Source organism: Mustela lutreola, chromosome 10 (assembly GCF_030435805.1).
Source record: "Mustela lutreola isolate mMusLut2 chromosome 10, mMusLut2.pri, whole genome shotgun sequence".
NCBI lineage: Eukaryota > Metazoa > Chordata > Mammalia > Carnivora > Mustelidae > Mustela > Mustela lutreola.
In genome coordinates this window covers 80389441-80403067 of record NC_081299.1, presented here as the reverse complement: position 1 = coordinate 80403067, position 13627 = coordinate 80389441, and the positions used below count along the sequence as shown (strand labels likewise).

At 46.9% G+C, this 13627-nt stretch overlaps 1 protein-coding gene across 2 annotated transcripts; it reads left to right on the top strand.

Annotated features, from left to right (window-relative positions):
* Positions 1 to 1329: 1329 nt before the first annotated feature.
* F3 (coagulation factor III, tissue factor) lies at positions 1330 to 13203 on the top strand. Of its 2 annotated transcripts, none has more exons than XM_059136624.1 (6): positions 1330 to 1619; positions 2759 to 2870; positions 7293 to 7483; positions 9776 to 9954; positions 10495 to 10642; positions 12217 to 13203. In XM_059136624.1, exons 1-6 carry the CDS (start codon positions 1520 to 1522, stop codon positions 12351 to 12353), a joined length of 867 nt encoding a protein of 288 aa, XP_058992607.1. In that variant the 5' UTR covers positions 1330 to 1519; the 3' UTR covers positions 12354 to 13203. The 2 variants fall into 2 exon arrangements, with proteins under 2 accessions (XP_058992607.1, XP_058992606.1); XM_059136623.1 differs by having other exon boundaries at positions 10495 to 10654.
* Positions 13204 to 13627: the final 424 nt, after the last annotated feature.

Sequence of the window (13627 nt, the reverse complement as noted above, 5' to 3'; positions counted from 1 at the left end):
CAGAGACTACAAAAAAAGAGGCTTGCATGGTCTCATTTTGCAAATATAAATTCTGTGGGTTTTAGGCCTGGAAGAGGTCTCAAAGAGGAAACCATCAAGTGCAGCTTTCAGCTTCCAGGAAAGATGGACAAGAGCTAAACCTGGAGGTGCTATTTCAGTTCAGGCAGAGGGAGAAAAAAATTTTTTGCAGGATTTTATTTCTTTTAAAATGAGTGTATTGCTATGGCTCAACAGGCATTATGGAAATGTGTATGTAGTATGTACTAAAAGGCAAGGCTAAATTCCCTAGAAAAAAGTGGGAGACTCTGCTTGCTCCCTAAAACCTCTCCAGTCTATCTTGGAGGCAACTACATAGTAATAAAACAGAATGATGTCAAGTACTTTGACAACACCTCTAACAATGCCACTTAGAATAGGAGTTAACGTTCTCTTGCCTGACAATTTTACAGGAAAGCCCAGAAGAGGAAGCCAGAAATAGATTCCAAAAACAAAACAAAACAAAACAAAAAAACAATGCTTAAGACCGGCAAAAAAATAAAATAAAAGTCTGATGCTATTTTTTAATTTCATTTTTGATTTCTCTACACTTGGACGGAACTCAGTCCCACGACCGTCTTCTTCAGTGTGAGAACAATCCTTTCTGGAACCACCAAGCTGCAGATGTCATGCTGGAATTCTCCCAAGGGCAAACCGCCAGACTACCGCAGCTCTTCCTCGGTCACTACCCCTGCTGGGCTGGGCTGCGCCTGGGCTAAATGGCCTCCGGACCTGTGGGCAGACACCTGCATGAGGCCGAACCTCAGGTGGGAGAGAGCCCAGCTCGCCGTCAGCCCCTACTTGGCGACAGATTCCGAGGCTCGGCCCCAGGTGCTCGGCGCGCCGGGCGAATGCTCCCCGCCGCGCCAGCGAGCCCGGAGCCGCTACGTGCGGTTCAACTTGTCAGTGCTGCCGCTCCCGCCGCCGGGGACAGCACCGGCACCAGAGTAGGGGAGAATCCTTGCCTCCACCTTGAGAACTCCTCCCGAAGCGCCCCCGCTTTCTTCCCCACAGACCTGCCCACTCAGGTCGGACGTTGGGGTCGCCGGCCTGGGTGGCCCGGGGGTGACGGGGCCGGGCAGCCGGGGGGGACCCTGTCCCCCGCCGCACCTGGAGCCGCCGGGACCGAAGGGAAGCATCGCGCTCTGCCGCACGATTGAATCACGGGTGAATCACCGCTGGGAGTTTCCTCCCCGGAGGAGGCGGGACAGGGGCGGGGACTGGCCTGGGGCCGCCCACCGCGACGGCCAGTAGCCCGGCCGGAGGCAGGAGTGGGGAGGAGCGGCGGGGGCGGACCGGGGGGCACACGAGGAGCGGGCGGTCGCGCGGCTCCTTAAAGCGCGCCCGAGCGCGGGCTTCCCCAGATTCAGGGTTCCCAGCACCCCTTCCCGCTCTAGCACGCTGCCATCGGCGCCTCCAGCGCAACCTCCCTAGTCTTCGGGGCGCAACGGAGTCCTCCCGACCTCGCCGCCAGCTCGTGGACATGGAGACCCCCACCTGGCCCCGGGTACCCAGCCCCGAGGCCGCGGTCGCTAGGATGCTCCTGCTTATCTGGGTCCTCCTGCAGGTGGCCAGAACGTCAGGTGAGTGGCACCCGCTCCCGAAACCCAGCGGCGCGCGGCCGGAGGAGGGGGCTCGCTCTGCTGCCCGGAGGTGCCCCGCACCCCCTTGAGGCGGCCGAGTCCTCTCTCAAGCAGCGAAGTCCGAACGTAGCCGAAGCCGGCCCCCGAGGCGCGCAGGCGGGTGATGGAGGGTAGTAGTTGGCGTCCCTTCTGCTGGAGAAGCTTGCTCCCGAGTCCGTCATTATGGCATACAGGGATTTGTGGCTCCCACTTGGCCTGGTCAGCGTACCGTGTTGGTATATTATCCTTCATTGCACGTGCACTTGCCTGGATAAAGATCCGCCCTTGTGGTCTTTTCTTGGACATCTTTGTTTTAGATTGAGTTAGAGGCAATCTTGCTGCAAAAAGTCGCTTAGATTGGAGCAGACACCACATTGTGCATGCCCCATATGCTTATTCCGTGTGCGCGGCATGGCAGAGACTGACCTGCTGAGTATTGGCAAAACAGACCTTAATAATAACGCATCCTAATGAAACCCATCCCATGGTGTGACAGGCCACACCTCTGACTAGCTGTCCGGAAGTTTCTATATAGAGACATGTTAGATAAAAATGGAAAAAGTCAAGATTTGGCTTTCTTATGGTATTCAGCCCTAACCTCTCTCACACGCGTGGGATCTGCCCTTGTCCATAACTTACCCAAACCCTTCTTACCTGGCCTTCCCTGGTGAGTTGAACCTCTGAGTCCTGTACTTCCTGGGCTGGGTCTTAGATATAGCAAGAGGCTGAAGGCTCCTGCCCTGTGGTTTTAGGTCAAGTTATCTCAGGGCTTCCCACCATTCTAACCCCACCTCCTGCATCCACACACACACACACCCCTGAGTAATTTCAAACTAGGATTTTGAGATCCTTATCTTTTTTCTTAGATTACCAGGTAGATCTTGCCATGAGGAACTTCAAAGACTTTAATTAAGAAAATAAAAACTTGAAAATCTTTTTTGTCTTGATAATTCAGTAATGAAGCTTTTGTGGTTGGAAAAAAATTGATATGAAGTTAATGGTGATTTTGGGGGGGGGGTGGTGGGAAGAGGTTTTATACCATCAACGTGAAATCATATGCTGAGTTCATGTAATAATAGTTGTTTCTCTATTGTTTAAAGGCACTACAGAGGTAGTGGTAGCATATAACTTAACTTGGAAATCAACTAATTTCAAGACAATTTTGGAGTGGGAACCCAAACCCATCAATCATGTCTACACGGTTCAGATAAGGTAAGCTAGGTACAAAAAAAAAAAAAAAAAAAAAAAAGAAAGAAAGAAAAAAAAAATTAAAGTTTTTGATGTTTCCACTTCCCTGTGCTGAATACAAATGTCTTTAACGCTGATGAATGGATGAGAGTATTTAACAGATGACAAAGGGCATTCCTGGTCATTTGCAGGCGAGAGCTATACTCCGTGAAGCCTGCAACATTGTCACAGCTTAAACTGATAGACTGTTTCACTTGTTTTTGGACACTATGGAAATATTCTTAAATGGAGTCTAAGCTGGCGGTAGATGAACCTTCTTGAGCTGCTGTGGTAGCATGGGAACATGTTGTCCTGAATGGATACTAATCCCATTTAAGCACACATTTTTTTCCTCCCTGTCTAGACTGAGCCGGATCTAACATGTTGTGGAGGGGGCGGGGAGGAGTCCAAATGTAGACATTGCCCTAAAGCAGTGTTTGATTCACTCATCTTTGGACACTGATTGAAAATTCGGTTGCATACATATACTCAGAGGAGGTCAAAGTTGTGACTCACTAAAGCCTGGAAGAAATGCTCCTCTGTCTATATTCTGGGTTGTTGGAGCCACGCTGCTTGGCCACTGTCCTCTCTGACTGACAGCTCCCTCCAAGAGCTGATAGGTTGGCATTTTCAATCTGAGTGTCAGATGCTTGCTGCCCATCTTCCTTGACGGTTTTTACCATTTTCTTGGGGGAGTTTTTGGTTTCTGAAATGTTCTAGGAGGCTCAATAGAGTTCTTATTAAATAGAGGAGAGCTAGTTGAAAAAAGACACAATGGAATCACTGGCTCCAAATTCAAGGTGTTTTGCTGTTTTGTTTTAGCTTGTGTCAAACCTTTTATATGGTATTCGGAACACAGCTCCTAAGGACAGAGAGTCTCTATGAGGTAGATGTTCTTTTTCAAAAATGAACTTCATGATGACTATTGCTAAACAGGGAAGAGAACTTGTGTATGTGCGTGCTGTGGGCACAGATATAGAGAGAGAACGACAGGAGTTTCAGAACCCCAGGTAATAATTATGGTTATGGTCCAACTCGCCCATTCAGCGTCCCCTAATTGAGAATTGGTAATTAATTCCTCTGATACAGCACTGAGGTTTACCTTAGTAAAACATCTTCCTTCTGGATAACAAAAATAGGATTTTAGGAGGAATGCTTACTCCTACATATATTCAGTCTTGGGTTTGGTGAATATGTGGCAACTGTTACCACCAACCTGATTTTTAAACAGAAGCCTTGATGGGCTCTAAGTTCTCAGACTTTCCAAGACTGCTGCTATTTCTTTATTTTTTTTTTTAAAGATTTTATTTATTTATTTGACAGAGATCACAAGTAGGCAGAGAGGTAGGCAGAGAGAGAGGGGGAAGCAGGCTCCCCGCTGAGCAGAGAGCCCGATGCGTGGGGAGGGGGGGCTTGATCCCAGGACCCCAGGACCATGACCTGAGCCAAAGGCAGAAGCTTTAACCCACTGAGCCACCCAGGTGCCCCGCTGCTGCTATTTCAGTAACACATCCTAGCAGAGCAGTGGCTCTCAGGTGCCTGTGGCCAGGGATGAGGGATTCCTGCTAAGACAGTGACCTCCCCATACTCCTGCCCCTGCACTAGAGGCCCTGGGGGCTGTCCCCCAACCCCGCACTCTTCTTCAGCCTCCCCGTGGGTAAATACAATTCCTGGGTGAGAAGGATGATGGCAGTCCAGGAAGAGGAAACTTGCCTGGGGAAGGGGAGGGATTGATTCTGACTGCCCCTATAGTGAGTGCTCAGGCTCTTCTGGAACCAGATCTCCCCAGTACCTCAGACCACCAGCTGCCTCGGTGGGTTGGCCATACTCAGATGGGAGCCTGCAAAGCTGGGAGGAGGAAGGAAGGCCCTCTGTGGGTTTTCCTCCTTCCTGGCTTTCTGCCCCTAGAGAAAGCATTTTAATCTGCTGCTCTTCTTCACCCACCCACCGGTACCACCAGCCTGTCCCCATCTCAGGGCACCCCTGCTGTGCCTGGAGCCCCTACTTGGAGCTCTAGCAGCGTTTGCCCTCCCCCCCACCAAAAGTTTTCAGTGGTAGCTGGGAAGTGCTATTGGCTCAAGCCATTGTGCCCAACCATCACCTGTAATATTGATTCTGTGGAAATGTTCTGAATGCTAAGACGAAACTTCCAAAGCTTCTAGAGAGCAACCTGCTTTTAAATTGTTGAATCTGGCTTCTGTTGGAATTTCTTAGTAATTCAAGTGGGACATTTATTATTTCCAAACCGGGAGGTTTTGCAATACCTAGAGGAAGCTTGAAGCCTTTTAAAGTGTTATTGCTGACAATAGCATTTAGAGGAACTTAGTACAGAACCCCTTCATTACCTTTTCACAAAACTTTACTGCTTTCGGGGATCTAGGCGCTTGTGCTAATTTCACCAGAAGAGTACTGTGATTTCTCTGTGTGAGCTGGGACGAATGGAATACCTGTCTCTCGGATGGAAGGGGGCCGCAGAGCGCAGCAGGCTTTCTCCTGTTAACCCAAACAGTAGGTGTGCCATAGCGATGGAGAAGAATCGTTATGTTCTCACTTTTTAGAATAGAAGTGATATTATTATTAAAAATACATTTTGGTCATTCTGGAATTAAGACAGCCTCTCTACTTTTATCACAGAAAGTTAGAGAAATGTAAGAAACCAAAATATTTCTGTACTTAGGGCTCTTATGCATGAACTGAGAGAGCTGAATCCACATGGCAGTTTGTTTTCCCCTGATTCAGCCCACAAGTGCAAACCACCTAACACTCAGCAAGGCCTAGCTACGCGAGCCCTCCGGTTTAGCCGTGCTGCTTCAGGGTGCATGGGCCACAAGGGCATGGACCCTGGTACCAGATTTGTAGTAAGTGCCTCGTTGGACATGTCAGTGCTAGGGTACAGAGAAGGAAATACGTGAGAAAGGAGATACGGAGATTCTTGGAGAAATCAGGATTGGAGCACGGTCTTGAATGCTGGGCAGGGCTCTCTGGTGGTCTGTGATGCTAAAGGGAAAAGCAGTGTGGCTGTCAATGTACATGGCACAGGTGTTTGGATCCAGTGGCTGGGACACTCATCTACAAATATTTCCATCCTTTAGAAGAATGTCGTGTTTAGCAGTTCCTTAAATTATTTCCTCTTCAATAATGTCTCGCAAAGGAAAGCTCTACCTTAGCCTCTTTGTCTCTCAGACTGTTAGATCCTACCGGTATTGTAATGTGATCATCTTTGATGGGCTGTACTCACATAGAAGCGAGGAAGGCATGTAGTATAATGAGACGGACACATCCGTTCTCACTGCATTAGCTATGTTACCTTGTACAAGGTACTTAATGGCTCTGAGCTTGTGTCCTTCTATGTGAAAAAGATCCAATACCTTCTTGGAAAGATTATATCAAATGAAGTTGCCTGAGTAAAAGGCCCTGTATGATTCCTAGCATATGGTAGATTCAGTGATAAATATCCACACCAACTGTGGTCACAATCAAATATAATATATAGAATATACAGTTATGTAGTACCTAACCTATTATTAGTACATTGACTATATTTCACATAAGAATATATTGACTATATTTCACATAGAATATATAATGTGATAAAATAAGTGTGTAGTAGGGACTCCTGGGTGGCTCAGTCAGTAGGGTGTCTGACTCTTGATTTCGGCTCAGGTCATCATCTCAAGGCCATGAGATCAAGCCTCACATCAGGCTCTACACTCCATATGGAGCTCCCTTGGGATTCTCTCCCTCTCCTTTTTTCCCTCCCCCTGCTCATGCTTTCGCTCTCCCTTTAAACTAAATTTAAAAAAAAATCAGTGTGTTATAGAATGATATAATAAGTAGACTATAACAAATAATTGGGTCTTGATGGGAAATTGTTCTCTCTCCCATGTAACCATAAGAAATTGTCTGCATTTTAAGAAGGAAATTTCTTTCTTTCTTAAGAAAGAAAGCCAGCACCTGGCTGGCTCAGTCAGTTGAACATCTGTCTTCGGTTCAGGTCACAGTGTTGGGGTCCCAGGTTAGGCTCCCTGCTCAGCAGGGAGTCTGCTTCTCCCTCTGCCCTTCCCCTTTCCCCCGCCCCATTGTGCTCTCTGTCTCAAATAAATAAAATCTTAAGAAAGAAAGAAAGAAAGAAAGAAAGGAAGCTACTTCATAAATGGTTGAGAGCACAGACCCAGCAGGCAAGCTGCTGTGTGACTTCGAGAGGGACACCCGTTCTCACCTTGCCCCATAGCCTTATCTGTGAAAAGTGAGTCATTGCAAAGCCATCCCTAGGCTGCTGCAAGGACCGCTGCCTGCTTGGACCCCGTGTGGGGGCTGGTAGTATAACACCCAACCCCAGCCAGAAAGCAAACTGCCTCCGATGCAGGTCCTCTCGTTTCATTTCTCTGCCTCTTTTCCTCCCTATAGCCCTAGACTTGGAAATTGGAAGAGCAAATGCTTCTACACCACAGACACGGAGTGTGACCTCACCGACGAGATTGGGAATGACGTGAATCAGACATACCAGGCGCGGGTCCTCTCCTACCCTGCGGACACCACCGATTACTCTGGGGAGCCTCCATTTACAAACTCCCCAGAGTTCACACCTTACCTGGAGAGTAAGTACTCTTTGTAATAACCTTTCATGCTTGAGCTGAATATTCTGTGAGCTTGTGACTCTTAGGCGCTATCACATTAAAGACTAGTATCCATTCACAGATCCTCTTTCTCCGGAACTGGTAAGTGCCACGGCCCTCTTGGCTCACTCCTGGTGTGGTGGGAGGTTAAACTCTGCACTTGTTAACAGTGCCATCATGTAACTCCCCTCCCCCCTTCCCTATCCCCAGGCCCAGTGGAGGGGCTGGGGAGGCATCAGGGAGGGGCCGGGAATGGGTCGGGGAGGAGGAAATCCACCAAAGCTGGAGATTGAGCATTTCCCCCATGGATATTTAGGAGATTATAAGAGACGGAATCGCATGAATCTCCGGAATATTCTCTTCCATCATGAGACCAGAAGTCCCAGGTTAGGGTTTTCACCAGCAGTCACAGATCTCTGTAGGTCTAGTTCCCCTCTGAGCCCACAATGAGGCCTGCTGACCTTTTCAAATAACCTGAGCAGGCCTGGAGTCTCGGGATGCGGTGGTGGTGTGCCAGCCCTTGCCTGGCCCGCCCCAGCCTGCCTCCTTCATGCCGGCTTGGAAAATGAGGAATGCTTCCCTCCCCAGCCTTTGCCCCAGTAAGCTGACCTTAGAACCTAACAAGGGAATGCAGAGGATTCCAGCCAAGCAGGAGAGTTAGAAATTTTTTTTTTGTTTTTTTTTTTTGTTTTTTTTTTTTTTTTTGGTCAGGACTATAGTTCTGAGCTAGGTATTTTTAATGAACAGATGTAGCACATTGAGGAGAGTGAAATCAGCTGCTCTTTCAAAAGGAATTAGAACAAAAGGTTAGAATGAAAGGGTGTTATGTTTTTTGTTTGTTGTTTAAAGTTTTATCTATTTATATGAGAGAAGAGAGAGAGAAAGAGAGCACAAGTACAGGGAGCTGCAGAGGGGGAGGGAGAAACAGACTCCCACTGAGCAGAGAGACAGATGTGGGGCTCGATTCCAAGACCCTGGGATCATGACCAGAGCCGAAGATGGACGCTTAACTGAGCCACCCCAGCACCCTGGGTGTTACGTTTTTTATCCGGTGCTTTTTGTATTGACCCTCTGACTGCCCAGTGAGGGAGATTGCTCTCTCCCAGCAGGGACGGTGAGAGGCTGAGGGACGGTCCACCAACTTTCCCCTCTGCTGTCTACAGTGAGAGTGGAAATAGTAAGTAACCTAAACCCCGAGTGAGTCTGTCTGCCCTCCCTGAGCCCCCGGTTGCCAGAGCCTGTCTTCAGACTCCTGTGTGGCCCTCACTGGTGTGTCTCTCACAGGGGCTCAGCCACAGCCACACTTCAGGGACCGTGCAGGGTCCGTGTCACTCATTCCCCCTTTGGTCAGATCCTCATGATTTCCTTTTATAGTTCTTGAGTTTTTTTGTAAGCCACTTCAAATCCTTTTTTGGTATAAGAGAGAAAATATTTTATAGGGGTGCCTGGGTGGCTCAGTCGGTTAAGTGTCTGCCTTCGACTCAGGTTCTCCCTCTTCCTCTTCCTCTCCCACTCCTCGTGTGCTTGCTCTCTCTCTATCAAATAAATAAATAAAATCTTTAAAGAAAGAAAGAAAGAAAAGCAAAATATTTTATGTATTAATTTTGCATGCGCACACACACACACACACACACACACACACACTTGCTGGTAATTTGTGTTGAATTACTGGGATTTCTACAGTCACACAGCCTAAGCACAGCAGACTGCTGAGCCATTGCAGAGACCCTATGGTTGACACTGGCTCCCTGAGGTCCTGAGGACTTATCCTGCTCTTTCCCTCAGCCCCTAATTTACTGTATCTAAAATATGGAATCTTATACAACTGCATCATTTACTACAACAGCCACTAGCCACAGATGGCTACGGAGCACTTGAAATACAGCTAATGCCATACACCCTGGATTTTGAAAAATATCTCCAAAATTTTTTATATTGATTACATGTTAAATGATAATATTTTAGCTATTGGGGTTTAAACAAAATGTATTATTAAAAGTAATTTCAGTTGTTCCTTTTTGCATTTCCTGCTGTGACAGCAAGGAAATTTAAAGTGACGTCTGTGGCTCCATTATATTTGCGCAGAGATGGCAGTGCCCTGGGAAGTCTCGGGGTTCGGCTGCAGAGCCACTTAGCTCCCGACCGCCGGGGAGCCCATTCTGTACGGCCACTCCACGAGGGATGGCTGGGCTGCTATTAACCGTGACAACTGAATGGGCTTCTGCTTGGTAGAGAATTCTTTGGTTCTAGCGGAGCTCATTTTCTATGTTTCAGCCAAGCTCGGACGGCCAACAATCCAGAGTTGCAAACAAGTTGGGACAAAGCTGAATGTGACCATACGAGATATGTGCACATTAATTAGGAGGAACGGCACCTTCCTCAGCCTCCGGGATGTTTTTGGCAAGAACTTAATTTACACACTTTATTACTGGAAAGCTTCAAGTACAGGAAAGGTGAGGATTCTTTCATCTGTTTTTATGACTTGTTTTAAATTATGGCTCCTTGACTTTACAGCCCACTTCCCCCTTAGTTCAGAAACACCATAGTGGGATGGATGAGAGAGCAGCATGGGCGGGGGGCGGGCGGTTCTGCCTGGGACTCCAGGCGGACCCCTCCGATCCGCAGGCTCCTCAGCCAAGGATTGCGCCGGGTCGTCTCTGAGGCTCCTGCCAGCCCTCCCATTTCTTTCTCTCTGGAGGATCCCAGAGACAAAATCGGTTTTCCATTCAACGATGATTGCTTCATTCCTTTTTCCCTTTATGGCACATCTCTTCTAGAGGAGCTCAATTGGGTTGGATGTACCTAAATTGGATATTTGTGGTCTTGGAAGAAACGCCCTTAGCAGTTACCAGGAGGAACAGAGCAGCCAAGTCACTTCTAATCCTTTCTATGTCAGGTGTGTCCCTGCAGGCTTTTCCTTCACAGTGACTTAGTAATGGGGAAAGAATTCACTCTGAGCCCAGATGAATTCAGAACTCTTCATCTTTTAACAGAAAACAGCCAAGACAAGCACTAATGAGTTTTTGATTGATGTGGATGAAGGAGAAAGCTACTGTTTCAGTGTTCAAGCAGTGATTCCATCACGGAAGGCTAACCAGAAGAGTCCAGAAAGTCCTATTGAGTGCACTAGCCATGAGAAAGGTACATTCACAGGTGAGTGGCTCTGCCCAGCATTCGCCTGGGAGGCACGGATGCCTTCCAGAAGACTGGTTCCACCCTCAGAACCAGGATGGATTTTTGTTCTGGGAAAAACAGCCTAGTTGTTGTTGTTGTTTGTTTGTTTGTATTGTTCTGGGGGTTCCCTTACAATTTTAGGCATTTAGAAATGCTTCTGTGTTGTCCCTTTATATTAGTGTGTTCTTGAGCCCCTGCCATGTACCAAGCTCTCCACTGAGCACTGGACACTCGATGCAAGTTTACAATTTAACATCAAAGCACAGATTTCTCTGCGTATTTTTTCATACTTAAATTCGATCCTGGGAGTTATGGGGGAGTGTCTGAACCAGCGGCAGCAGCACCCACTAGACATTTGTGAGCATGCGCCATGGGCCGTTGTCACAGGGTCTGGAAGTCTAACCCAGAAAGGAAGAGACTGAATCTACCAGATAGTTTCTCGTGCAGGTGTTTGCACACCTGGGGCCCAGACCCCTTGTGAGGAGTGGCTCCTAGCTGGAAGTGCCACGGGGGGTTCAGTGTCCAGTGAAGCTGAAATCCTGAGTCGCCCTCCAGGCTTTATAGGGAAAGGACTCTGAGGACATTCAGGGAACAAAAGAGTCATAGGATAGCTCCTTGCTAAGGCGAGATTTGAGTATTTAAAAACACTTTTAAAAAAAATATTTTATTTATTTATTTATTTGAGAGAGAGAGAGAGAGAGAGAGAGCATGAGAGAGAAGGTCAGAGGGAGAAGCAGACTCCCCACTGAGCAGGGAGCCTCATGCGGGACTTGATCCCAGGACTCTGGGATCATGACCTGAGTGGAAGGCCGTCGCTTAACCAACTGAGCCACCCAGGTGCCCTAAAAACACTTTAAAGTAAATTCTCTCCTATTGATTGACCACGATGGAAGTGGGGAAGAAGAGGGCTCTCCTTCCATCTGGTCCTGCACCCCTCTGTGCCATCAGAGCCCCAGTCCTCACATCCATCTCCCTCAAGCCAGCCGGGGTTCTGCTGCCTCTTGTCCTCATACACACCCAGATCACTTCTTCCCTGCCTCTTTTTCTTCTACTGAAATGTGTCCTTTAGAACCATTTCAGATGCCACCTCCACCAGGAAGCCTTCCTATTGCCCCAACCAATTATCTACTGTCCTTCACCTGAACCCCGCTAGCACTCTGTGTCTTGCTCTTTGCACTGACCTTCATCTTCTACGATTGTAATCCTGGCCACCAAACCAGCATTAGTTTTAGCCTCTTGTTTCTAACAATGGTTCCTGCTCCCACTTAAATGTACCCTTTCTAGGCTGTCAACATTATCTGGTTTATTAAACAGCCCATTAAATCACGTTCACCACCATCAGCAGCCCTAAAACAGTGAGGGCTTGACTCATTCTTTCCTAATCGAAATGTGTTGCCGTGGAAAGAGCGGAGGAAAAAAATTTCAAATTACACAAAACATTAATTTGGTGTCATTTGGGATTATTGCCCTCTGTTCTGCCCACTGATGAATGGGATGCAAGCTCTCCAAGTGGAAGTTGATTGGTACCCTTTGTCTTTCAGGAGCGCTCCTCATCATTGTAATTGTGGTGCTCGTGGTCCTCATCCTCATCATCATCCTGTCTGTGACCCTGTACAAGTGCAGGAAGGTGCGCGCGCGGCAGAGCGGGAAGGAGAGCTCCCCACTCAATGCTGCGTGAGGTGTGTGTCCTGGGAGCTGCCGTCCGCGACGGAGTATAGGCGCACTGCGACCAAGAACTTGTAAGACAACTTCCAGACAAATGGAAACACAAATGAGTATCTTGGAGCATAGAGACTCGGGCTCAGAGATAGCTCTTGATCTGACCAGTTCTCACGATTAGGATTCTGGTTTCAACGACAGCATTAGACACTTTGGAATGTAACGAAAGGTACAACCAATTCCAAGATTTAAAAATTTCTATTTTAACACTATGGCAACTTTTGCACATATCATATGTTAGAATGTACATTCTATACCCCAAATGAAACCAAATCACGTAATCAAAACAGATGAACAAGAATCTTGGATAGGTTTTTGGAAAACTTTTGAGAAGCTGACTTCAAATCATAGGGGAGAGTGAAATGGAAATTGGGTGAAATTTTCTAACATAGAGAATTCTTTTGTGATATATGGTATTTAGGTTCTTCTTTTCTGAGTTCTTTAGAGTTCCAAAACAATTGGCAACTTTTATATGAATGTGTTAAATGCAGAAGACTTCTGTTTTGGGGCACATTCCTAAAGCACCTTACAGTTTAGCACTTTAATTGACTCAGATGCTGTGGATTAAGCACTTGACAGCCGACTATATATATATATTTTTTATAAGACTACTATACAGACCACATAGAGGTGATGATTTAAGGTACTGCAAGTTTTTATGGTCAATATTGTATATATTTATATAATTTTCTAAAAGGTTTTATACATGGGGATATTCTATTTATAGAAGTAATATGGTTCTATTTGTATATATTGAAATAATTTATTTAATATACTTTTATACAAATAAAGGTGGCTGGGAATTGTGACTGTTGTATTTATTATACCTTCCATTTTCTTACTTATGATTTGGACTTTGTATTAGTTGGCTGTGCTGCAGGAACAAATGACCTGAAAATTCTCAGTGGCTCACAACAATGCTATCTTAAAACAACAATAAGAACAACAACAACAACAACACTATCTTGAATTCTCAATTACATTAGTTTGGTGGCTGCCAAGTTGACTGCAGCTCTTCTTAATTACATTCTCATTCTAGACCGGAACCCAAGGGGAAGACTCTATTTGGGTCAGGGCAGAGGGAATACAAAAAATGAGTACTAACAGCAGCCATGTCTTCAAGCTTTGAGCCACCTCTTAGAACTTCTGCTCACCCGTCACTGGCAGGCAACATCTGATCACACCTGACAACACTGCCTACTGGGGGGCACCACCAATCACACAGCAATGGCA